Raw genomic sequence first — 26638 nt, forward strand, 5'->3', positions numbered from 1 at the left:
TAGTAACCATAATTTTTATACGAGCCAAAGTGTAGCATAGTCAAAGACTTGAGGCCATGTCTTTACATCTTGGAGTCCATTAAATGCAGCATAGATGTCAAGTAGGATAATGTTTCCAAAAACGTTCATTTGTGACCCTGGGGTATGAGGAACTTGGGGAAAACAAGCTGAACTTTGCTGAAGTGTGTAAGATATGGAATATGGGCCACTCTCTCCAGACATGAGGTGGAGAAGGAGGAGGAGCACTAAGCACAGGAGGGGAGCAGAGCAGAAGGTCTCGAGAACACTGTGTGACTGTGATCTGTTGTTGGGTACGTTGTATGGGTGGGTGGCAGCCTGCCTTCCAGTACTTGGCTGGACCGGTATCCACAACTCTGAGAGGTGGAAAGGTACGCCAGCCCTGAGGTGGCGTGGGACACTGTCTCAAGGGTATCCTGAGGCAAGGGAGCCCAGGAATCTCACAGCTCTGAGAGGAAGCCTCCTCAACAAAGGTGATGCAGCTCCCAGGAGAGGATTGCTTCTTTACCCTGAGGAACTGAGGAGCCTAGGAGCCTGAACCCCATTCCTTAGCCAGCTGACACAGCTCCTAGGAAAAGATTACTTCTATACCCTGAGGAACTGAGGAGCCTGGGAACCTGAGTTCCACTCCTTCTTTGAGTGTCAGTTTTTAATGGCTTTTATTTATTTTTAATGATTTTTAAAGAATAGAATAGAAAATGTATTAAGTTCTGGGTTATCCAGCTTGATGTCTACTTCTGAATATTTTTCAGAATAGCAGACTGTTAATCGTTAGCCATTATTTCCTTTTAGACACTGATTAATTACTATTGCCAAGAGCGATACTATCACCATGTACTACTAGCTGCCAGTGAAGGGATGAAGAAGTATGGCAGTGACCCGGTCTTCCGGTTTTACCATGCTTTTGGTACACTGATGGAAGGTATGTGCTAATCATCCAATGTGTTCCACAGTCTCTGAAGCCTGGATTTGACCTAAGAATACTTTGCCTTGATTTCCAGGTAAAGCTCAAGAAGCCCTTCGGGAATTTGAGGCCATTAAGAATAAACAAGATGTGTCCCTGTGTTCTCTGATTGCATTGATGTATGTCCATAAAATGAGCCCCAATCCAGGTATAGTATTTAAGTGCAACGTTAAGATCGATTTTCTGTACTCAGCTCTGTATTTTGACGTAATGATTGTAGCGCCTTATCCACGGTGTTATTGATATGTTTTATCTTCCTGACCAGAGCATATGTCTCTTGCTGCTTTTATATGCCCTATGCAGATGTTTCAATGGTTCACAACAATAATCTGAGTTAACAAAGTCTACTATATGTGTATATGTTAGCAGCTGCTTTACAAAACAGTAAAAGCACCACTATAAAATAGCATCATACAAAGATGGGTTATGTACAAATATGTAGCAATGTGCAGTTTCTCTCCTTAGACAATGTATTAAACATCTTGAAGGCCTTGATAGCTCCCATGGGGGCATAGCTATTGGATGAAGTTCAGTAAATTTTCATTGTGTAGTAGTTGAGACATTTGGCTATATCATGGAAATAATGTAGTTTTCATTGGGTAGTAGTTGGGACATAGAACTATATTATGGAAAGGACTTTCTTCCATGTAGTAGTTGGGACATATGGCTATAATGTGGAAGGAAAGTTATTCTGGGTAATGGTTGGGACATATAAATATATTATGGAAGGAATGTTGTTCATAAGATGGTCTTTAAAAATGACTTGCATTGTGTTAGCAAGTCGTGGAACCTATGGCTAAGACAGAAGAGAATCCAAGTTATAAGTAACTTAAAAATGTGTATGTGTGTATGCCCAGTAACAGTTATACATACTTCAAGTAATTCAACAAATTGCATGTTACAGAATCAGTTTTTAAACATCTTTCATGTCACTCATGCATACACAGATTACAAAAACAAAATGAATAAAACATTGCTTGAAGACTAAACAGTTATGTACTTTCTGTTAGGACTGTGCAAAAAGAGTTGTAGTGAGTGACCCAGACATTCATGCTTCAGATTTGGATTGCAGAGTCAGGCAGTTAGAACCCATCCTGACACCATCCCTGGCATTTGTTTCATTTTAGAACCATTACAATTCTTTATAAATTTCACTAATAAAAATACTATAATATTGTTCTCTATCTTGGAAATAGCATAAACTGTTCAGATGTCAGTTGTACTTCATAACTGTGCCTTTTGAACATGAATGGTGGATAGTCTGATTGTGCAACAGAACTTGCATAATTTTTATTTACTTAAATGTAAAAACTTATTATATTTGTGTATCTGTGTATGTGTGCGCGCATGCACGTGCATGTGTGTGTGTACTTACACATCATGTTCAACTTTTTCTCCTCCACCATTTGAGGCAGTTTCTCATGTTTCTGCCACATTAGGAGCTCCAGGTTATCTGACCCATAACCTTTCAAGTGATGTTTCCTCTGTCCATGTCTTAATTAGTTTTTTATTGCTGTGACAAAACACCATAACTGAAAGCAACTTGGAAAGAAAAGGGTTATTTCATTTTACAGACTAGTCCCTCAATCTGGGGAAATCAGGGCTTGAACTCAGGGTGGAAATTGATGCAGAGGCCAGGAAGTATGCTGCTTATTGACTTGTTCCTCCTGGGTTGTTCAGCCTGAGCCTGCTTTCTTTTACCATGCATAAGCACCTGCATGGGGTACCACCACCCACAATGGGCTGGACCCTCCCACATCAATCATCAATCAAGAAAATATTCCACAGGCTTTCCCACAGGGCAGTTTGGTGGGGGCATTTTCTCAATTAAGTTTTCTTCTTCCTAAGTGACTCTAGCTAGAGTCAGGTTGACATAAAAACTAACCAGGATCTCTTGTCAATGTGACATATAAATGTATCACTATTCAATTAGAACCTTTTCTTTCTCATTTGTCCACAGATGGTATGTTAATATTATCACAGTGCAAAAACATTCCAACTTTTAAAAGTTCCTCATTCATTAAAATCTTAAACATTTAAAAGTGTTTAAAATATTCAAGGTCTCTAAAACATTACAACTCCAAAGTCTTTGTCAAATTTCAGTGTCTCTGTAGAATTCTAAAGTTACTTTAAAATAGCCAAGGTGCTCATAACTGTGGCTTTCTGTGAATTAAAAAAAAAAAACAAGTTAATTACTTTCTTACTACAAGATGTAAGCACCAAATTTCAACAGTGTACATCGTTTAGTGTCCAGTGTCTGGGACTCACTCATGATCTTCTGGGCCCCAAAGGGCTCAGACAGTTGCACTTCTCTGGCTCTGCTGTTTCACAGCCCATGCAGCTTGTCTCTTAGGCTCAGCCCAGCTTCACCCTCTCCTGCTGCTCTTACTGGTTGTCATCCCATGGCACTGGCATCTCAGAACGCTGGGGTCTTCACTGCACCTAGGCTGCATCTTCACCAGTCGCCTCTCCTGGGCTCTCTTCAGGGACTGACCACCTTGAGCTTCACCTTCCTCTCCATGACCCTTTCATACCTTCAAAACCATTACCACCTGGGAGACTGCCACACAGTACCAAGTTCACCTGCCAGCACAAGGTACAACCATAGCCTCAGTTTTCTGTGTGCTGACTCCAAGGAAACACTTCCCAGAAGATCTTGCCTCAGTGATGCTGGTCTCTTCTTTCTTAATCATCACTGATTTCTAGGTCCAGCTAAGCAGCAGCTATTGTCCCAGTAAAACAAAAGTTTAACTTTACTAGTGCTTGGCTATTGTCAATCATGTCTGTTTTTTTTTTCAGCCCCAGCTAACCAGAATCACAGGTCCTTAATGTAAGATATCAAGCTGTCATGATAGAGACTTTGAGGGACTCTAACCTCCCTGTGAAATTTCATCTGTAGTGCTCTCAGCACTATCTTCTGAGTTCCCACAGAACAGCCCAGCAAGCTCTGAGCACTCAATGGCTTTTCCAGCCCAGAATTCCAAAGCCTTGCACAGTACTCCCCCAAACACCACGATTAGGCCAGTCACAGCAATACCTCATGGCCAGGTATCGGTTTCTGTTATACTTAGGGTTTTCATTGCTATGACAAAACACTAGTTCCCAAAGCAACTTTGGGGAGAAAGGGTTTTACTGCATCTTACATTTTATATCCATTATCCAGGGAAATCAGGGCAGGAACCCAAAGGCAGGAACAGATGCATAAAGGGGGTGAGGGGAGTTGTAAGGATGCTGCTTACTGGATTGCTCCTCATGGCTTGCTTAGCCTGCTTTATTAGAATATCTGGGAGTACCAGCCCAGGTTTAGCACCAGACACTATCAACTTGGCCCTCAGATATCAAAAATTAGTCAAGAAAATGGCCCCTAGGCTATTCTTATAGGGATATTTTCTGGATTGAGGTTCCCAAAATGACTTTAGTTAGTGTCAAGTTGCCATACAACAAAGCAGCATAGTCTCTCCCATCTCACAGGAGAGCTGAGTTTATACATGCATGCCACCACAGCTCGCCTTCATTGGGTCTGGTAAGGTTACACATGCAGGCCACCACCTCTAGTCTTGCATGGGTCTGGTAAGGTTATATATGCGTGCCACCACATCTAGCCTTTGACATGGATTTATGGCACAAACTGGTGTATGATACCAGGCTTATGCTGAAGATACTTTACACACTGGGACATCTTAACCAGCCCAAATTTTAATTTGCTTTTTAAATTTTAATCTAACATATGATCCAGTTATTAGACAATTTATGTATGGAACAGGTTGAGTGTATGGATCTACTTTTCAACTCTGTTTGATGACTTGTGCACATTCTTTCATTCTTTTCTGAAGGAAAGTAATAAGCCCATTTCAAAGATTTAGTTTAAGAACCAGCAAACTCATTACTTTTATATCCATTTTGCACTTTTTGTTTGTTTGTTTTTTTGAGACAGGGTTCTTCTGTGTAGCCTTGGCTGTCCTGGACTTGCTTAGTAGACCAGGCTAGCCTCAAACTCACAGCGATCCACCTGCGTCTGCCTCCCGAGTGCTGGGATTAAAGGCATGCACTGCCACCGCCTGGCTTGCATTTCTGCATTTCTATTTTTAACTTACTGGGTTAAGTAAGACATTACTAAGGTTCGTTTTGCTCATCTTAAATGAAGCAGCAAGGCTATGGGTACTTAGATGGTGTTATGGTGTGTATTTTGTTTCTAACCGTGCTGCCTTGAGAGAATAACTAAATTCCATCCCTGACTCCTCATCTGACCTACCGTAAGCACTTGGTCTGGAATTTAATTTAGATTTCATGTTATTTCCCTCTCTCAGATAGAGAAGCGATCCTGGAATTAGATACCAAAATGAAGGAGCAACGTAAGGAAGCCGGACGCAAAGCCTTGTACCATGCAGGCCTGTTTCTATGGCACATTGGTCGCCATGATAAGGCGAGAGAATATGTTGACAGAATGTCAAAAATGCCACATGATAGCAATGAGGTGACCACTTTTCTTACTTTAAACAGTAATATTAAAGGAAGCTTGGTTTATTATGTAGTGGTATCTTTTGTTTAACTTACAAATATATTTACTATATATGAAATATTCATAAATAGTGTGGTTGGACTAACATTTCTCACTTCTGTACTAGTAACTCTCGAATAGAGACTGTATTCTGCCTTGCTCTCTTTTTTTTTTTTTTCTGTTCCCCACCCTTCTCCTCGCTTCCCTCCCTCTCGTTGCACCTGTACTTGTAACTGAAGCATCAACAGAGAGCAGGCTTTATTTTCCTGGTGAATCAGCATGGAGCACATACCTAGCTTACCTTCTGAGAAGATTTTTAAAGGGTGCGAAGCGACGTGGGGAAGATTTATTGCTTGCCTGCCTTGTGCCAGCCATTCCTTTGATAAAGACTATATCTTTAAGGTGAAGTGACTGAGGGGAAATGTTTAGAAAGGAAATAGCATTTCAGCTAAAACCAACAAAACAAACCCTCAAATCTACCCCTGCTCCAAAGCAACCAATTTTACCAGTATACCTGGAAAGGAGCTGAAGTTACCCCCAGGTTGGAAATAATAGGTAGAGATGAAGATACCTTTCTGTTGACCTTGAGAACCTTACATGTGATGGGACTGGCGTAAATAGTAGTACAGTGTAAGTGAAAGTGGTAAGAGAGAGCCATAGAGTGATAGAAGGCTCATGACCACCAGGTCTGAGTATCTATAGACAATTTGGTGGGCATTAATGACTCCTTAAATCATGGAAGTTACATTACTACAGCGCAGATCAACAAGATTGTTTTGATAGTTTATAGGCTGAACTGATTCAGAAAGAAACTAAAATTGAGAGAAAAGAGTATATTCTGGCAGAAGATTTTGAGAGACTAGAGAAGTACAATAAATGTTAAAGACCCATCAGGTTTGTCAGCTGATACAAAAATGAGAGAAAGATAGTGAGGCATAAGCTCAAGGGACGTTTCTGTGTCTTAGCATCTAATGAGATCTGGTTTACATGAGGAGAGAGTGTTGAGTGAAGACACCAACTGTTTGTCTTTACACATGCTGTGTTTAAAGTGCTTGCAAAGCAATAGCAGTGAACTTTGGAAAAAAAGGAAAGAAAGGTTTAGAGTCTAAGGATTAGAGGTGTTGGATCCAGAACTATAGGTTTTTCAATTACTTCTAAGAAATAGCCGTGGAAACCCAGTCAGATGGCAAAGTGGTCTCCTTAGTTGAGAGGGGTTCTGGTTGACAGTCTCCCCCATATTTTCAGATGACCATGCAGGAACCATTGCTAGAATATATCCAGTTTCTCTTTTTTTCTTTTTATTTATTCTTCTTTCATACCATAACCCATTTCTTACTTGACATTAAAAAGAATCTTCTTTGCAATCCTACAAAACTTCCAATCCATTATAGACATCCATAATTTCAGTTTTTCATTTCCTATGACATCATCTACTTTACTAGACTACTGCAGAGCTTGTGGCAGCAGCTGTGCACCTTCCCTTGGTCTTTGTCCTGTGGGAAGTAAGGTCTCATGTCTCTTCCTAGCCCTAGCTCATTGAAGCTGTATTCAAAGAAAAGCAACACATTCTCAAAGAGTGAGCCATATGGCTATATTATAATCATGCTGTTATCATAATGATCGTTTCCTGTCAAGGGCTCACAGAAGGTCAGTAGTAGTATAGTGGCCGACAAGCTTCTTCCTCTGCATATTGACTCCAATAGGAACTTTCTTTTGCAGGGGCCAATTTTGAAAGCGTGGCTTGATCTTACAAGAGGGAAGGAACCTTATGCTAAAAAAGCCCTCAGGTATTTTGAGGAGGGATTACAAGATGGAAATGATATTTTTGCTCTGCTGGGTAAGGTGAGTTGGAACCAATTTGAAGAAATCACATTTTAAAACTGAAAACACCCAAAATCTAATGAAACTAAGTATATCACAAAAGCTGATACTGTGGTCCTGTTATCGGCTTTCAGAGGGACTTGCATCTGTGTAGGACACAGACAGAGACATTACTTCCCTACCAAAGGACCTGACTTTTGGATTAATGTTATGTCTGTTGTGGTTGGTTCCTGAGATCCTGTCCAATGTTTCTCTTACATCTGTTATGTGTGAGGTGTCACTAGCGAAGAAACATGACATAGAAAAGGCAGACACCTCATGTTGTTGGGTTCCTCTTCTATTAGGGAACTGAGCAATGAGTAAAATGGGTAAGTTAATTACCTAGTATATGACTAGATGGTAGGTGAGACGTCCAATAAAAAATAAAGCCAGGGTGGGAGATGGGAGCCAAGGCATAAATTTGCAGTTGGAAATGAGGTAGCCAGCACATTTGACTTTTCAAAAAGACTTATAGATGATGAGGGCTAAAGCCCTGATAGCATGGTGGGGAAAACATTAAAAATTGATTCAGATGCCTTCAATCACACGAAGGGCATAGCAAAAAATCCACGTCACAGGAGAATGAGTGAGACATTAAAGGATAGAGAAAGAAGGGAGTGTGGACCTAAAAGGCAAGCCTCTGGCTGTGGCTTGGCATTGGCGTTGCATCTGAGAGGCAGCTAGTGCAAAGCTTGAACAGAAAAACTGTATCATCTGACCTGCATTTTGAAGATAGACATTTGACAATCCTTAGAAATCTGTGTTGTGTTGGATTGTTTAAGTTACATTCTTGCATGCAACTCCACCAATGTCTTCTGAACACCTTTCAAAGTTTAGCGCTGGTGTAGACCTAGACCTTCTGCTCTGATGTAATAGGCGAGAATATAGGGAGTAGGGACGACTTCTGACATGGGTTCTGTTGCCCCTACGTTGATCACTTCCCTCTGGCATGGTGGCCTTGCCAGGCCACAGAGGAAGAGGGTACAGGTAGTACAGATGAGACTTGATAGGCTGAGATCAGGTGTTAGGGGAGGAGGGCTTCGTTTTTTGAGGATTAAGGGGAAGGAGGGAGAGGTATGAGGGAGGGAGGGGGTATAAGGGAGGGAGGGTGGGATCAGGAGGTGACGAGGGGGCTACATTGGGGATGTAAGTGAACAAATTTTTTAAAAAGAAAAGAAAATTACATTATGATTTTTGTTGTCAAAAAATTTATCGCTGTGCTGCAGTGAGCTGGCTTAGAGAGGAAAGAAGCTTGCTGTGAGGCCTGCGGACTCCTCAAGCTGTATTCTAACCTCAGTCTGTGTGTCCTTGTACTCACCTGCAGCACATGCGTAATAGGTAAATACAGTACAATGAAACTAAATTATTGAGACTGGTGAGATGAATTAGTGTGTAAAAATACTTTCCATGCAAACATAATGACTTGAAGTTTATTCCTTAAAGCCACAAACGTAAGTTGGATACAGTGGCTCAGGTCCGTAATCCCAGCCCTCTCTGGTTAGATTTGTGGAGTGGACAGGAGACTCACTCAGAAGCTTGTAGGCTAGTTACCCTGTTGGATACAGGTGGGGAGAGACAGTAGGAGAGACCATGCGTCAACCAGACAGGAGGAGAGAATGGACTCTTCACCTTTGTCTTCTCACTGCCACCCATGTGCTGTGGCCTATGCATACCTGCAATCAACCCCACCATAAATAAAACCATAAGGAAAAAAATGTTTCGTTGCCATTTGGAGAGCTGGGAAGATGACTCAGCGCTTAAGACCTCTTGCACTCTTGCAGAAGATCTGAGTTCTGTTCCCAGCACCCATGACAGAAGGCTTACAACTTCCTGAGACATCAACTCCAAGGCATCCAGTGCCCTTTTCTGGTCTCCATGGGCAACACTGTTCATGTGTACATACTTATACAAAGACATATACACATATACATAGTTCAAAATAAACCTTAAAGCAGCAAGGTGTTGATGTTTGTTTTAGCAGTGCTGTGGCCCTCATACAAAGGGCTAAGCAAGCGTTCTACATTTGATCTATAGTCCTAGTGTTTAAAAAATTTTTTTAAATTGAGAATAAACAAACAAACAAACTGGGCATTCCAAGCTGGGCATGGTGGTAGACTCTTGTAATCTACTGTGGTGCTCATCATTGAATTAAATTATCTCTCTGAGTTGTCCTGGTATGATCTGTCTTACGTTGTTATGACAAAAACACCAGAGACATTACAGGCATGATGAACTCGCACTTGTAAACCCAGTGCTTGGGAGGTCAGAGAACTATCGTGAGCTCAAGGTATTTTAGAAACTCCTACCCATTGAAAGAAAACTAAAACAAAGACGTCTGAGGCTAGGTACTTTATATGGAACAGAAAGTTATTTCTTGGGCTGAGAAATCCAAAGTCAAGGCTCTGGCAAATGTGATATCTGCTAAGTACCGATTCTTCCAAGATAGCCCCTTGAGCAGTCAGTCTGTCCTTCTGTTCCACACATGGCAGAAGACCAGAAGGTGGACACCATCACCACAGGCCCTTTTACAGTGGCATTGCCATTTTCCTGATTTTTCTGGTGACGCCCAACCTCCCAGCCCTGTTGATTTGGGAATTAAGTCATTGTTAATTTTGGAAGAAACAAAAAAATTGAAGCTGTGGCAGATTCATTGTTATTATGTACTTTTCTGTTAATTCAGCAGAAGGGCCATGTTGATATTCCAACTAAGAATTAAATGCAGGCTGGTTTACTGTGGCTGAAGATGCTGCTTTGTGCTCCTGAGGGAGGGGCAAAGGAAGAGAGTACAGATATTGACACATCAGCTCTTTGTGGAGGGCTTCATCATTTTCAGTATTAGCTATGTAGGTAGATTCCAAGAGAAACTGTATATGAAAATTTCCTAATCTTTCTGTTTTTATTGTCAACTATTTGAAAATTTTAGTATTTTATTGTGCCATAATGGAATGCCAGGTGACTCTACTCTCCTATACTGATATGAAAATAGGTATGCATATACATACACATATTACACTTTTATATAAAATACTGAGAGAAAATGTTAATTTTTAATTGAGATGTGTTGAGGCAAAATAAAAATAATCTAGAAGAAAAAGGGAAAGCACAATTTATGAATGTACACTATGCGTTTTAGTGTCTGTATATATTTGTGCACATGTATGTATATGGAGGTCGGAGGACAACTTACAGAAGTCAGTCCTCTCCTTCTACCATGTGGTTCTGGACACTGACCTCAGGTCATCAGATGTGGCAGCAGATGCCTACTCCACTGAGTCATCTTGCAGGCCCCAGCACATAGTTTTATTACACTAACTATACTTACAGCTTATTTTCCCCTGGAAGAAACAGTGCATACAATACATAGATAATGTATAACTGCTTCCAGAAAAGAAAATAGTAACATTTGAGTAAGACAATAACTCTCACTGCCTAAGGAAGCCAGCTTCAGCGTGCAGCAGGTATTCTTTGTGTCTGTCAATAGAAGTTGCACATTTCTGCAGTCCTTCTTAAGATCACTGGTATAGTTAATGACTTATTTGTGGACATTGTGGGTTCATTTTTATTTTTCTCTTAAACACCATCAGTGTGCCTCTTTGTGATGTCCTTAAGTTACTTCCTTAAGAAAATTGCTAGAACTGAAGTGAGCTCATGGCAGCTGGTGAAACTTTACTTTGCTTACTTTCAGCCTAAAGGAGCATTTTGAAATTCAGCGTAAAATATGTAAAATTCCTTTAGTTTTATATGCTATTTAAAAACTCCTAGGAATACTTTATTCTATAAAGGCAATTCTCCCATTCTAAGTAGAATAGTCCTTGTATTTCTTTACCATTTTGCTTGTTTGATGTTTGAGACAGGACTTCCCTCTGTACCATATCCCAGGCTAGCCAGTGTTCACAATATAGAAGATAGACTGACCTTAAATGTTGGCCATCTTACTTTCTCAGCTTCCTAAGTCCTTCTGCATTTTAAGTTTTATCCTATTACCAGGTTAAATGGTACGCTAAGAGTATTTTAGAGCAAAATTGCTGATGTAATGTGTGTTTACTTTTCTGTGATATTTTAAGATGTGGTTTTGATTTAAAAAAAAAAAAACTTTACTTTTTTCTACACAAAAATGATGTGCTCCTTTTGAACAATGCCAGAAAATGTGAGGAGCCACAGGTCAAGCTGATCTGGAACTTACTCTGTAGCCCAAGCTGGCCTGTGAGGGCCTGACGTACAAGGCCATAGCTTTGATGTCACTTCCTCCTCCCATTAGGTGCTTTGCCTTGAGATGCGCCAGAATTACTCTGGAGCCCTGGAGACTGTGAGCCGGATAATTGGAAACTTCCCAAGTTTCCTTCCTGCTTTTGAGAAGAAAATGAAATTGCAACTGGCCTTGCAGGATTGGGATCAGACGGTGGAGACAGCACAAAGGTTACGTGCAAACTGATATCACTGCCTTTGGGTCTGGTTATACATGAGGGAAAAGAAAGTCTGGTTTTGTTCTCCCCATTACAAGATTTGCATAATCAGCTTAAAATTTAATTTTCCAAGTAATGTAGAGTGATTTTATTCAAAACAACATAGAATTGAAAAAACACTTAAAATTGTATTGATTTTTAAAAGCAGATGTGGGGCCGGAGAGCTGACTCCATGGCTATAGTGCCTGCTGTCAGGCCTGTTGAGTTCTGACCTCCTTGGTAAAGCTGGATGGTGTTCACTCCAGTTATAATCTTCATGTGTGGGAGCATAGACAGGGAGTCCCCAAACAAAAGGCACTGCTTCGGTATCTGCAAAGTGAAGAGGGATTGGGGAATACACAGGATGTCAACTTTGGGCCTCCGCATGCATGTGCACTTATACATGGCCAAAACATGCTAACATACACATAGCATGCCATACATCCCTATGCAAAATGCCCACAATTTGTTGATGTATGTTAATATCTGCATATCTATTTTAAGATAGATACTCCTTTAATCAGCAAGGCTGTCTGCCATTAGGAAGCTAATATTAAAGTGAGAGCAACAGTATTTTAAGCAGCAGGTAAATTGTGCAGTATATTAAACATAGGTGCTAAGGAGAGGAAAAAAAGTGAAATATGGTAGGCTGGGGGTGGGAAGATAGGCGGTGGCCATGGAAGACCGCCCTGGAGAATGGCATTTGAGCAAAAACATGGAGAAAGTTGTAGAAGCGAGCCACAGAGATGCCTGAGAAAAGGCTCGCACAGGGAGGAGCCTGTGCGGAGAGCTGGGGCTGTACCACTTTTCATCTATTTAGGAGTGAAGAGAAGGTAATGGGGACAGAGTGGGTGCTGAGCCATGAAAGATCCCATGGACCAGCGGAAGGGCCTGACATTTCTTCCGACATGCAAAGTCAGGAGTGTATTGAATACCTAAGTATTATGGCCTGAATTACATTTAGTAGAGTCATTGCTGTTTTGAGATCTGTGTGTGAGGAAAGGAGCAAGGGCAAAAGCGGGGGACCATGTTCATGCCCTTGCCATAATCTGAAAGAATACTGGTGAGGAACCAGGCCGGTCACCCTTAGGGAGCATTGAGAAGTGACTGAAATTTGGATATGTTTTAGCTTAGGAAGGCAAGAGACTGGGAAGATGACCCCAGCCTGCTTGGTCTGACCCTCTCCAGTGAAAGTAAGCCATGATAGCCTAATGTAAAGTGCTCAGAGGGCTGGCCGATAGGAAGGGGGCTTGTAAGGGGTAGATATTATCAGTATTCCTACTTGGCAGTTGAACAAAGTTAGGGACAAACCTGGTGTTTCATCCAACACTACCAAGAGATTACTGGGAGAAAACTGGGAGATATTGCCCAAAACTGAGCAATATCTCATCAGACAGCAAGTGGTGTGAAACAAACAACTAAACAGCTCAAGGAATGAAACAGTCTACATTGGTTTCTCATTTGAATATCAATAATCTCCGGTGGCTGGTCTCAGGAACGATTTGATTTGCTGGGAGGAAATAGCCAGGTCTGTAGTCACAGTACCGTAGAGTACACCCCAGTTTCCTCAGGGGGGATGTGCACAGTTGCATGGCAGAAGGCATACTAAGAAGGCAGAAAAAGTGAATTGGAAATGCATCGTTCCATACCCTCAGGAGAGGTTGCCTTATCTGTGAATCACTTTTGAACAGTTGCTTTTACAATGACCTTTAGAAAGAATTTCATAAGAATTCTTATAGCATAGATCATGTCTCGCTATATTTATGCCTTTTTTATTTTTCTGGTGATTAATAAATGTTTTCATAGTATTTTCTAATTTGTGTCTTATCACATAGGAATCTATTTTAAATTTATGAATAATATGAATGCGTATTTAAATATTTTCATTTTGGTATTCTTAGAATCCTTTTAATAAAACCTGCTTGAGGTAAATTCAATGTCTTAAAATTTTTGTTTATTCACTCACTTTTATTTTATGTGTATGAATGTTTTGCCTGCTTGTATGTAAGTGCTTCACATGCATGTAACTAGGTGCACAGAGCCTAGGTGAAAGTGTCAGATGCCCTGGGACTGCTGGGAACTTAGGTCCTCTGCATGAGCAGCAGCAAGTGCTCTTAATCCCTGAGCCATGTCTTCAGCTCATGGATTCACCTTTCAATAAGCTATGCTGTATAGTTAAATTTCTAATACTTTAAGTAGCATCACCACAGTATTAAATGAGGCAGGCACAATTTCTGTTCATATTTTGAAACAGTAGAAATTAAATTCAGATGCGTTTTTCACCTTACTCATTGTTGTGGTTTTCTGATGAAAACCTATCTTACTAGAGTCGTAGAAGAACCAAGCCCGCGAACAAAAACTTGTTTGTTTTATTATTAATCAGCATGTTTTTCCTGCAGGTTGCTGCTTCAGGACAGCCACAACGTGGAAGCGCTAAGGATGCTGGCTCTGTACTATCTGTGTAGAGAAGGGGACATAGAGAAGGTAACATGTATGTACTGTGTGATTAGGTCGCCTGGGTGGAGATGGCTTTCACCACACACCATTGTAGATGGAGGTGTGCATATCATTAGAAGCTCGAAGTTCTATTTCAGAATGTTATAGACTTTAATTGGTTGCCAGAAATAAAGCATCACAAAGAATTTAGCTCTTCTACCAACTACTAAAGCGAAAGTATGTATGGAAATTCCTCTAAAATGTTTTTAGATTGTTTGTAGCGTCTGTGCATCTTTATATAAAATGCTGGCACATAGCGTTGTCTATGATCTAGATATGAGTGTGCATATGCAAAGTAGAAGTCCTAGTATGTCTGCAACTTAGTTGTGTCTACGTGAGTCAGATGAGCTGAGGATGAAATCCTTATGCTAACGTACACCTGTTTCAGTAGTACTGCATACACTCAATAATCACTGGCAATGGAGTGCAAATCCAGTCATTGTCAATCATGTTCTAAGAGGTCTGTATGTTTAACTCGGGTAATGGGACACCACCTAACAAATACTTTAGGCCGGTGACTTCCGCCTTCCTAATGTTATATAACCCTTTACTATAGTTCCTCAAGTTGTGGTGACCCCAAATCATAAAAATTATTTTTGTTGCTACTTCTTAACTCTAATTTTGCCACTTCTATAAATTGTAATCTAAATATCTGTGCTTTCTGATGGTCTTGAGTGACCCCTGTGAGAAAGTCATTTGACCCCCAAATGTCATGACCCACAGGTTGAGAACCACTGCTTTAGTAGACACTTAGAAGAATCTTAGTGGTTCAAATCGTCTGTGATCTTTTCCTTTATTACTTGTGTGGTTCTCCTCTTCCCTGGGGGCTGCTGGCCATCAGCCCACGAAGACAAGGGGAGCAGAAGAGGAGGCACAGGACCTAGAAGTCTGTAAGCATGACAGAGATCAAACACTCCAGGAACCACTTGAGGAGCCAGTTCAACTTTACTCAGGGAGAACAAAGGCTATATAGCCCATGGGGAGTGGTTGGGAGGCTTCCGGGATAGGTGCTCATAGTTGGTTGAAACTTGTTTTGCATTTGGTAGCACACTCGCATCATATGAACGGGAGCACAGTACCTAATTACAATTATCCTATAGGCTAAGGGAGGGGAGAGCTAGCAGGGGAGCTGTGTTAAGGGCCATGTATAAAATGTGGTTAGGGGCATCTGTGTCTAAAGACACTGCAGATGGAGGCCCTGCTGGGGAGAGGCTATCTGGAGTGGGAGGACTGCAACCTTGAACAGCAAGGTCCTTCCAGTGACTTGGAGCTCAGGCTAAAGCTCAATGGGAGAGATGTTTGCCTAACAAGTGCAAGGCTGATTCTTAGCCCCCAAACTAACAAACCAGAAACACCAACAAAAATTATTTATACTAACCACTTTCATGATTTTTCTATTGTGGAAACCATTTCAAATATAAGTTAGGCTATCTATGCAGTTCAAAGGCTCATCCAACATTTTTGTAAATATATTATCATTCAAACAGCCCTTTGACAGGACTTCGCTATAGCTATCTTTACTATCCAGAGACTTCTATTCAATAATGAGTATTAACAAGAAATAATTGTGTGTAATTACCGGAGATTTATAAAAAGAACTGTAGCTTTAAGTTGCTTACAATCTCTAAGATTCCCTTAGGGATCTGGGAGATACCCAGTATGTGGAGTGTTTTCTGCATAAACATGAGGATCTGAGCTTGGATCTCCAGTTTGCATAAAATGTCAAGTGTGGTGGCACAGGCTTACATCCCTAGCATTGAGGATGTAGACACAGGAGGGCACCTGAGCTCACTTACCAGCTGGTGTTGCAGAGGCGATAAGCTCCAGATTCAGTGAGAGACCCTGGCTCAAAGGTAAGGGGAAGTAGGTACCAGCTCTAGCTTCTATACAAGCACATGCACACTAACATTTGCTTCTTTGTCCAGCACACCACAGCATACATGAATATACCACACCAGAGCATACGTACATACACCATACTACAGCACACATGCATACGCCACACCATGGCACACATGCATATAACACACCATGGCACACATGCATATAACACACCATGGCACACATGTATACACCACCCCATGGCACACATGCATATAACACACCATGGCACACATGCATACACCACCCCATGGCACACATGCATATAACACACCATGGCACACATGCATACGCCACACCAGAGGACACATGTATATAGCACACCAAAGCACACATGCATATGCTATACCAACATGGCACACATGCATATGCCATACCATGGCAAACATACATACACCACACCATGGCACACATGTATACACCACCCCATGGCACACATGCATATAACACACCATGGCACACATGCATACACCACACCAGAGGACACATGTATACACCAGAGCACACGTGCATACAGCACACATGCATACTCTACCAAAGTACACAAACATGCCACACCACAGCACACATACATACGTACATACATGCTAGAAAGAAGAAATTTGTAAAAGAAAAAAAAAAACAAGGTCTCTTACAAATGTCAGAAATAAGGGGCTGGAGAGATAGATGCTCAGTGGTGATGAGTGCATGCTGCTCTTGCAGAAGACTGGGTTCAGTTTCCAGCATCCTCATGCAGCTTACGACCATCTGTACCTCCACTTCCAGGGGATGTAACATCCCCTTGTAGCTTTTACAGAGCAGGCATATACATGGTGTGCATATATACGTGCAGGCACTCATATACACATAAGTTAAAAATAAGTAAATCCTTATTATATGTATGTACATAAAAATGATATATATCAGTAATAGTATATTAGAGTACAATTTTATGTATTAGTCTTTTTCTTAGAGCATTTTAATATTAATTTCGTTTACTTTGTTTTAGGCTGTTACCAAGCTGGAAAATTTAGGAAACGCACTGGACATCATGGAACCACAGAATGCTCAGCTCTTTTATAAGATTACAATTGCCTTCAGCAGAACCGTAAGATTGCCTGCTAGCCAGACTCTACTATTTAGCGTTCGCAGTTCGTCAGTGGGTAGAGCGCTGAGGAACATAAAGCCAGGGGTGAAAGCGATATGATCTAAATATGTCATCTGTTCCCAAGAAAGGAGACGCAGGAGATTTTAGCTGCCACTTTCCAGCCTGCAGGGGCCGTGAGGAAGGGGCTTCTGGTGCTAGAGTGCCTTCCAGGCAGAGGAAGCCAGGGCTAGTGTCTGAAGTTAGGGTGCTCTGCGCTTCTGTTCCGTTATAAACCCTTTGGGGAAATCTGTTCAAGTGTTTCTGTGGAGGAAAAGGCCCTGTCTTGCTTTGTTGTTGTAATAATAAAGGCGTGCTTCCATTGTGAGCATTCGGTAAAGGCAATATGACAGGACCGGAGGAAAAACACAGCAGTCAGAGAAAGACAGTAAAAGGAATAAGAGCTTTAAACAGTTCAGTGAACTATCAGAAAATATGCGGGTGAAAATGACCACAAGTAAAGGAATTATCAAGCTAACAAAAGAAAAACTTAAGGATATTAATTACTAAATTGTAGCAATTATCTTATTTTGAAACATGTAGGCTGACTGAATGTGGTGGCGCACACCTTTAATGCCAGCACTCTGTAGGCACAGGCAGGCCGATCTCTGTGAGTTCAAGGCCAGCCTGGTCTGCAAAGTCTAGGACAGCAAGAGCAGCACAGAGAAACCCTGTCTTAACAAACAACAACAGCAAAAAACAACATTTAGAGAATTAAATTTAGAGTATTAAATTAAATTTAGAGTATTAAATTTAGAGAAAGAAAATAATCTAAAAGTATGAATTAAGGTAATTTTCATTGTTATTTGTGTTACTACCAGACACAACTTCACTATTTTTTAGAATAATTTAAAGTTTATTGAAATATTCAGAGGAATGTTTTACTCTTAAAAATTGTATGTTCAATGATTATTTTACAACATTGGCATCAACAAATTTTTGTTGAGTTTTTTTTTTCCCAAAAAGATATAAGCTATGTCTTTTTAAAATATAATCTCTATTAGTACAGGTTGTATTTAAGGGGAACAGGGATTATTATTTAATTGTGTACATAGATTTAGAAACCTTAAAATAGAGAATTTCCTATCTAATTTGTGAAAGAATCATGAAAATCATATTGTTTTCGCACAACAAAGTACGCGCCAAAATGGTGATGTCATAAAACAGGGCTTATTAAAGTATACATCCCGTGGTGGATCATCCCTCTTCCTTGCTGTAGTCTCTTCGTGACAGAAGCCTTCCCTTCCTGAATAACCCGTCTTCCCCTTCCTTCCATCCTGCATTTCAACCTAGAGTAAGTGTAGAGAAAAGTAGGTCTTTTATTCTAAGTCCAGGTGGACTTTTGTCTACATTTGTCCTCGTTTTCTTCTTTTCAGTGTGGACGTAATCAACTCATTCTACAAAAAGTTCAAAGTTTCCTAGAAAAAGCATTTAGTTTAACCCCCCAGCAAGCAGAAATTGCTACAGAGCTTGGCTACCAAATGATTCTCCAAGGCAGAGCGAAGGAGGCCTGGAAGTGGTACAGGACCGCCATGACGCTGAGTGAGAGCAACATTTCTGCGGTCACCGGTACGAGATGGCGCACCGATGACTTCCTCTAGGGAACTCACTGCAAGGACCAGCCCACTGAAGCAGAGAATATATATTTAATTTTTAAAAATTAAACTATTTCTATTGTGCACAGAAGGAAAAATTGCGTATCTTTAAAAATAACAATTTACCTCACAAATGCCATCTTGAAAGAATGGGTCCTATTTGGTTGCTTCTATCAAGTTGTGAATTGTGTAGTAAAAATGTTCACTTAGTCCCTGGCTACCAGATTTCTTGCCCATCCCTCAACCTGCTGTGCTCTTATTGTAGTTTTTCAATCTAAAGCAGGATTGTTGTAATGGGAGAAAATGTTTTGCTAACTTCGGTTAGTTGGTTGGACTAAGCCTTGATTGGTTTTGTTTGATTTCAGGACTTATTCGGTGTCAGTTAATAGACGGGCAATTGCAAGATGCAGACCAGCAGTTGGAGTTCTTCAGTGAATTCCAGCAGTCAATGGGGAAATCCGCGGTACGGTGTTGTATCTGATGGCAGGTCATAGCTGCTATTCATAAAACATGAAACCTCAAATGACCATTCATCCTTAGCTTTAAATGGGGAATGAGCATTAACTTTAATGTGTAATTGCATTTGCTAGTCTACCTCTGTGCAAATTGACTGTAAGTGGTTTCCTCAATGATCCTAAAACTTGATTCAGCTAAATCTTAGATTTGAATAATTTCATATCAAATGTTTGAATAATTCCATATATATATCACTTTATATACACCTGAAATCTCAGTAGAAATAAATGGCATTATAGCCAAAAGGAATAACCTATGAAATCTACTTTTTTTTTCAGGAATTAATGTATTTACATGCAGTCCTTGCTACAAAAAAAAATCATCGACAGGAAGACATTATAAATTTGTTAAATGATGTTGTGAACACTCACTTTTCACAGTTAGAAGATTTACCTCTTGGCATACAGTATTTTGAGAAGCTCAATCCTGACTTCTTACTAGAAGTTGTTACTGAGTATTTAAATTTCTGTCCGATTCAGGTAGGTAACTCTGCCTCTTATCCCCAAGGCTGGGTCCCTATGTCCCATAGCAGTGCTAACAAGTGCTCATTAATGTGTTCAACTCTATCTGCACCTGTAATTAGCATTTGTAACTCTGTTAATTGAAATCATTTTAAATCAGTCTTTATAGAAAGGATTACTACCAAATAATGAATGTATTGATTTATAAAAAAAAAAAATCATTTACAATATTTTAAATCCTAAAACTCTTAGTTTAAAAATATTCAAAGTGCTTAATTCTCATGCTTGCTGCATATTTGAACCTGATTGGTAACCTCACCAAGTGCCATCTCACCGTGGACAAGGCAAACTCAAACCCGGAGTTCTTTTGTAAAACTAATGAAGACTTTCCCGTATGAAATCAAACTCTGCTTTGTGTTAAAAGTGGACCACTGGCTTCTTCCTCCTGTTCCTCGGAATGGCACATCTAGTTATAAAGAATCCTTTTCCTTCATAAAGTAGATGGTAGATTTGGACTATATCCTTCTGGTGTGAGAAGTCCTCTGTGCTTGTTCTGTATGCACACATGGGAATCCATACACACACACACACACACACACACACACACACATACACTGAGTCAAGAGTTAACAAAGACAGTGATCTATCACTCATACCTCTGAGATCAAGGGTAAGACTCCACATTTATTTCTTGACATTTATCTTCTAGTGTTCATCGTATACTTTTCAATTGTCATATTCCTGTTAGCTCTTGTCCTGTATATTATATGGAACATCATTGTCAGCTGGCATCTGTTTGGTCTAGCTTAGAGATAATTATGGTCTTTTGTAAGCATTAGTATTTTTGAGTTGTAGCACTAGAAACCTGTTTGGCACTCCCCGGGAATGCTTTCCAAAGTGACATTCACACACTAGGCTCAGCTCTTACTTCAACACAAGTTTTTTAGCTAAGACTATCCAATACTCATTACTAAAACCAAAGTTATTACCATCCCCCTGATTTATAGCTCTAGATGCTATATTAATGATCAAAATAAGAAAAATGGTCTTCACTTAGGAAGCTGCCATTCCTGGCCTGGCTTCCCCACCTATAACAGCATAACCACCTGCCTTCACAGCTGGTGGATTCTGGGGAGGGGAGCAAGGCAGGAGCGGTGGAGATGGAGATGTCAGGTATCCAGTGAGCACAGACTAGAACAGACTCTCAGGAGAAAGGCTTCTGTGAGACAGCTCATCTACTTGGCAGAACAAAGGCTATTTAAACCTTTGGGGGAGTGGATAGGGGTCTTCAGTGAGAGTATGCATCATTGGCCCGGGCCAGGGTGTTGAGGATACCTCAGATCCATAGGGAAGAATTTCAGATATTGCTGTACATAACCTTATAAGGAGAGGAAGTCCATCCTGGCTGTCAGGTTAAGTGATTTTCTCCGAGGGGCAAGGGTGGGAGCCCAGGGCAGGGGTTGGGGGAGTGATCCTACTTCTGCCAACCTCAGGACATGATTTCTGGGGCTTGGACATGTCTTGACCCCGGGTCTCACAGCTCTCTAGACCCATAGCGAGCTCTGCATATTGTTCAGTATCACGTCATTTCCCAAACATTGCTCTCCCAGAATCACACTGGATGATTAATTCAGGCTGACTTAAGTTACTCTCCCAAGTCAGCATCCATGCAAGTTGCTTGGTAGTTTGAATGCATATTTCAACATTCATTCATCATCTAGGCCTCTTTCTGCATCAGCACACCACATGGAGCTGGGAGAATATGCTTGGGGGAAAACATGTTAGAACTCTTGCTCCAAGAAATATATTCCAAAAGGACACAGCAGATACCATAAGAAGACTGGATAGTATAGTGGTGAATGGTATAAGGAAGTAATAGAACAGGGTAAGATGATGAAATGTATATGTGAAAGGGTCAGAGTAGGCCTTAGTATAAAAACAAGAATTGAAGGTGGCCTGTGGAAATAGCTTGTTTCAGACAAAGGGAACAGTTGCTGCAGATGCTCACAGGAGCACAGGGGAATGAGTGGACTAGACTGAGTGGGAGGAGAGCAATCACAGACGAAAATATCACAGGGGAGGCAAGGACAGGCAAAGCTTCAGTCCTTGAGTATTTCAAAGGATTGCCTTGTTTGCCAAGCTAAGAGTGAACCCCAAACCGTAGGTAGTTTACAAAATAGCACAGTACTTGGTAGCTAGGTCTCTAATCCAACTGCACAGCTTGTTTCCCATAATACAATTTTGTTTTGTTTTGTTTCCAAGACGGGGTTTCTCAGTGTAGCCTTGGCTGTTCTGGACTCCCTTTATAGACCAGGCTGGCTTCAAACTCAAAGAAGTCCACCTACCTCTGCCTCCCTGAGTGCTGGGATTAAAGGTGTGCACCACCACCTGACTTATGTAATTTTTGTGTGCATGTTATAACTTGGTCATCTTCATAATACTGTTTTCATTGGAGAAAGGCAGCACTGGCCTCAGCTCCACTCCTTGTCTGTTGGTCTCTTTCACATACAGTTTTCTTTTCATTTTTAACCTAACAAGTGTAATATCCAAGATTGTCTCTAGATTCTGACTTTAATCTTTGATTATACAAGGAAACCCCAATAAAATAATGGCTATTTTTCTTTGGGTGAGGCAGCCTGCACTTTAATTTTAGCTCTTAAGTAACAGAGGCAAGAGGGTCCTGAGGTTGAGGCCAGCCTGGGCTGCATGGTGAGGCCTTGTATCAAAATATAACTAACAACATCAAATAGAAGAAAAAAAAGTGAAAGTGTTCTCAGTATTTCCTAAGAAATGGCAAGATACTTACCATCATTTTTACTTTTTTTTTTTTTTGCTGAAGAATATTTGTGTTAGTGACTTGCGTTGTTGCTGTGACAAAATACCCATCAAAAGCAAGCAAGGGAAGAGGGGGGGAGGAAGGATGAGTTTGTTTTGGTACATAATTATGTACAGTCCAACATGATGGAGAAGGTATGGCAGCAGGAATGCGAGGCTCTGTTTACATCACATCAGGAAGCCAAGAGAGATGAATGCTGGCACTCGGCTCCTTATTCCTTTGTATTCAGCCCAGGGCTCCAGTCCAGAGAACGACTGACCCACATTTAAGGTGGGTCTTCCCGCTTCACTTACCTGAGTCTAGGGACTCCCTCACAGCACTGCCAGAGGCTTGTCTCCTTGGTGGTTGTGGATCCTGGCAAGTAAACAGTCATTAGTAACCATCACAACTGTTTTAAAGAATTTACCCAGCTTTAATTCAAAGCAGTATAAAAGTCTGATCTTGAAGATGAATAAAGACCCTCAACCTCATATGCTGGAGTCCAGCTATGGTGGCTTCAAAGGCCGCAAGACAGAGATGTGGGGTCAGCACAGTGAGGGACATGACCACCAGCTTGCTCTTATGGAAATGGCTCCAAGGAGCTGGAGCCTCTCCATGTATTTCATTTCAAAGTCACAGAGCATACACTTTCAGCTTTTCTTCCTCAAATATATTTTAAGAAACTACACCATGATTCTCTAAATGTTTTTTCTTGTTTCCTTCCCATATGTTTTATTTTCCCTAGGCAGATCTTTAACCTGATGGCCTCATAATGTAAGCACATCTCCATGGTCATTGTGGTCAGCACACTCTACTTTAAACACCTAATACAAGTTTTATCTAAAGCTGCTCTAACAGTATCTACAATTCTCTTCTGTACAACTGTAGCAAGGCAAGGAAATTTATTCTGTTGACACAAGAGCTAGTTGACTCTTTTCCTGTTTTCCAACTACTATTCAGATGAGTTCCCTGTTCTTGAACTAATAGTCTGGTATTTATGTGTACTCACTAACTTCTTTAATCCATTCTTTGCAAGAGCTCTTTCTGAATCTGAGTATACTGTGGGCTTTTCTGAGAATAATTATGTGCCTCGGATTTCTATCCTGTCTTTCTCAAAACTTTTCAGGGTTCTAAATTGCTACTGCGGTCATCATCTCAATCCTGTCACTACTTTTAATTCATCCACCTAATAATGGAGTTATTAGGAGATGTCTGTTGTGTTGTTGCTGTACCCATTACAGACAAAGTGAAAGGAAAAGCTTGTCTAGAGCATCCATACTCTTGTGCTAGAGAAAAGGGATCACCCCATAGTCCCTGGAAAAATAGCCAAGGCTACAGAGTCTGTCACACTGGTCTTTGCCAGGCTTCCCCTTGCGTGCTTCCTACAAGGAGAGCTATTCACAGAGCACTCAGATGCCATTCCCTGGAACAGAGCCATGGTTCCCACCACCCATAAAAGAAGCAGCACTTAGCAGGAAACTACTGTAGAATGTGTGCTGTGGGGATTCAGAAGTTGAGGTGATGTAAGCGATAGTCATATCTTGAGTATCTTTCTGAGAACATGTTCTGTGCCTTGGCATAGGGCAGCTTATTGTCAGCTATGTGGCCCATATGCACAGTGATCTTCTGTAAGAGCATACAGTCACTGACCTGAAGGATGGCACACACTGTACATCAGGTGAAGGGCATGGGGAAGGTCATCCTTCAGGTCTGAGGAATAACATCAATGGAGCAACAAAGCAAGAAATCTTTCTCAGTTGTCTTTTCTTTCGACAGATGTTTCTTTGATAAATGTTGAACTGGTAACTGTCTTAATGTATTATTAAAATATTAAGTAAATAACAATTCCCTAATTATTTAACAGCATAAAACCCAACAATAATTTGTAAGTCTATTTATAGATGACTAAGGAAATAGTTTAGTATTTGTGCAATTATGTAGCAAAGGTAATATGAAAAAATAAGAATAATTTTCTAGGAAGTACTAGTTTCTTCTAGTCACAGTAAGATTAATGTATGTTAAATCCTTGCTAAATATGGCTATGAACTTAGAACGTGTACTTATTTGCTTTGTTTAGCCTGCAGGTCCTGGGCAGCCTCTTTCTCCAATTCTCAGGCGTTGTTCTTCCGTCCTGGAGACAATTATTAGAAGTGTACCAGGTCTTCCACAAGCTGTCTTCTTAATGGCCAAAGTGAAATATTTGTCAGGTAATGTATACCTTAGCACTTAAAATAATGTAGGAGTTTGACTGTGGTGTTGGCAGTGACAGGTGTAAATAGGTTCAGTGCTGCACTCTGGCGAGAGCAGTCACATGCAAGCATATTTTGTCTGTGAATATATATGTTCAACCGGAAACTGCAACAAATGCAAAACCTACTATTTTAGGTTCATTTCATACCCATGTTCATGCCAGCGACCTCAATTCCTTGCTATTAATCTTTCTTCTTTAACAGTTTCCACTTAAAAACCTGATTACAAGTAGGAGAAACTGTCCAAAATATTAAAAAATATATTTAAGAATGAACATAAACACAGTGTAGGATGTGTATGCTTTAGTGAAGCAAGTGCTTATTGGAAACTCATCAAGCAGAGACGTAGGATGAAGCTGCAGTTTCTTAGATGTCTTGCAATAGCAGCTGTTCAAGGACCCAGTAGAGTGTGGGATGGTTCACAGCATCAGCACTACACATGTACAACGAAGGCCTTCTTTAACCACGCATCTCTTTTATTTTGTTACATTTTATTTTTGCAGTATATTGGGGTTGGGTGCTACAGATTGGTCTCAGTAAGCCATTTCGAGTCTGGTTTAGCATTTCCATTGCCTTTTGCCCTCATGGTTCTAGGTTTCATACATTACGATTATAAAGATCCCAGAGTTACTGATTTTGCTGATGGGTGATTGCCAGACTTTGACACTATGTTTAATAAGTTACTGTGCTTTCTCTGCCAATAATTTGCCCATTACTTCTCTAGCTTTGAGGGGTAAATGGCTACAGTGGGATTTCAGTGAGTAGTCTGAGCTCTTATGAACTAGGAAACTGAATTCGACCCTGGATATTCTATTGCCAGCAGGTAAAGGTGAGGTGCATTTAAACAAGGAATAACTTACGACCTATTCTTCCTCATTCTAGAAAGGCTGGGTGTGAAGTGGGCCTTGATATGTCCACTTGCGCCAGCATTTGGGAATGCCACCCACAAGTCCATGTAGACTGCATCACAAGGAAGGTGTAGTACGTAGAGTCTGTGCTGATGATGCTATGAGAAGCCTCTTTCCAGCCCAAGATAGAGCCTTAGCCCTCTGGAACTCCAGCATTTTTATAACATTAATCCTAACCAATGTTGTAAGATTAAGTAGGGTTTTAAGATTTCTAGATACATAGCAAATGTTTTATAAAGCTTTGATAGTTCAATTGGTGTTAAGGTGTTTTGATTTATATCTTATGTTTTAGAATTTCAGGAATGTATCCTTGAACTTTTTTTGTTTATTTCACATATAGTCATGTAGCCCAGTTTTAGAATGTGTCCTCTTTGTTAGTGTAAATGACACTGCAGCATTGTAGGTTTATAAATGTCTGTCTTTGTCCTGGTCACTTCTGTTGCTGTGATAAAACATCAAGATCACCTTGATTTATAGAAGATAGAGTTTATCTGGGCTATTGGTGTCAGAGGAATATGGCTCTCTTGTGGCAGGGAAGCCTGGCAGCAAGTGCAGGCATGGTGGCTGGAAAAGAAGCAGAGATCTCACATCTTCAAATGCAAACATGAAGCACAGAGGGTAAACTAGAAGTGGACTGAGGTTAAACTCTCAGCACACACCCCCACTGGCGTATTTCATCTAGTAAGGCCATCACTGCTGCTGCTGCTGCTGCTGCTGCTGCTGCTACCTCCTCCTCCTTCCTTCTCCTCTTTTTGTTTTGTTTTTCGAGACAGGGTTTCTTTTTGTAGCCTTGGCTGTCCTGGACTCACTTT

At 40.7% G+C, this 26638-nt stretch overlaps 1 protein-coding gene across 1 annotated transcript in view; it reads left to right on the forward strand.

Annotated features, from left to right (window-relative positions):
- Nucleotides 1–320: 320 nt before the first annotated feature.
- Ttc21b (tetratricopeptide repeat domain 21B) overlaps nucleotides 321–26638 on the forward strand; it is a 76252-nt gene continuing 49934 nt past the window's right edge. The window contains exons 1-12 of the mRNA XM_051167098.1: nucleotides 321–389; nucleotides 811–940; nucleotides 1020–1130; nucleotides 5290–5456; nucleotides 7200–7322; nucleotides 11599–11756; nucleotides 14182–14266; nucleotides 17148–17246; nucleotides 18659–18851; nucleotides 19243–19340; nucleotides 19672–19872; nucleotides 24747–24876. Coding sequence (XP_051023055.1) covers nucleotides 321–389; nucleotides 811–940; nucleotides 1020–1130; nucleotides 5290–5456; nucleotides 7200–7322; nucleotides 11599–11756; nucleotides 14182–14266; nucleotides 17148–17246; nucleotides 18659–18851; nucleotides 19243–19340; nucleotides 19672–19872; nucleotides 24747–24876 — 1564 coding nt within the window. The remainder of the gene's footprint in view (nucleotides 390–810; nucleotides 941–1019; nucleotides 1131–5289; nucleotides 5457–7199; nucleotides 7323–11598; nucleotides 11757–14181; nucleotides 14267–17147; nucleotides 17247–18658; nucleotides 18852–19242; nucleotides 19341–19671; nucleotides 19873–24746; nucleotides 24877–26638) is intronic.

Source organism: Acomys russatus, chromosome 24 (assembly GCF_903995435.1).
Source record: "Acomys russatus chromosome 24, mAcoRus1.1, whole genome shotgun sequence".
NCBI lineage: Eukaryota > Metazoa > Chordata > Mammalia > Rodentia > Muridae > Acomys > Acomys russatus.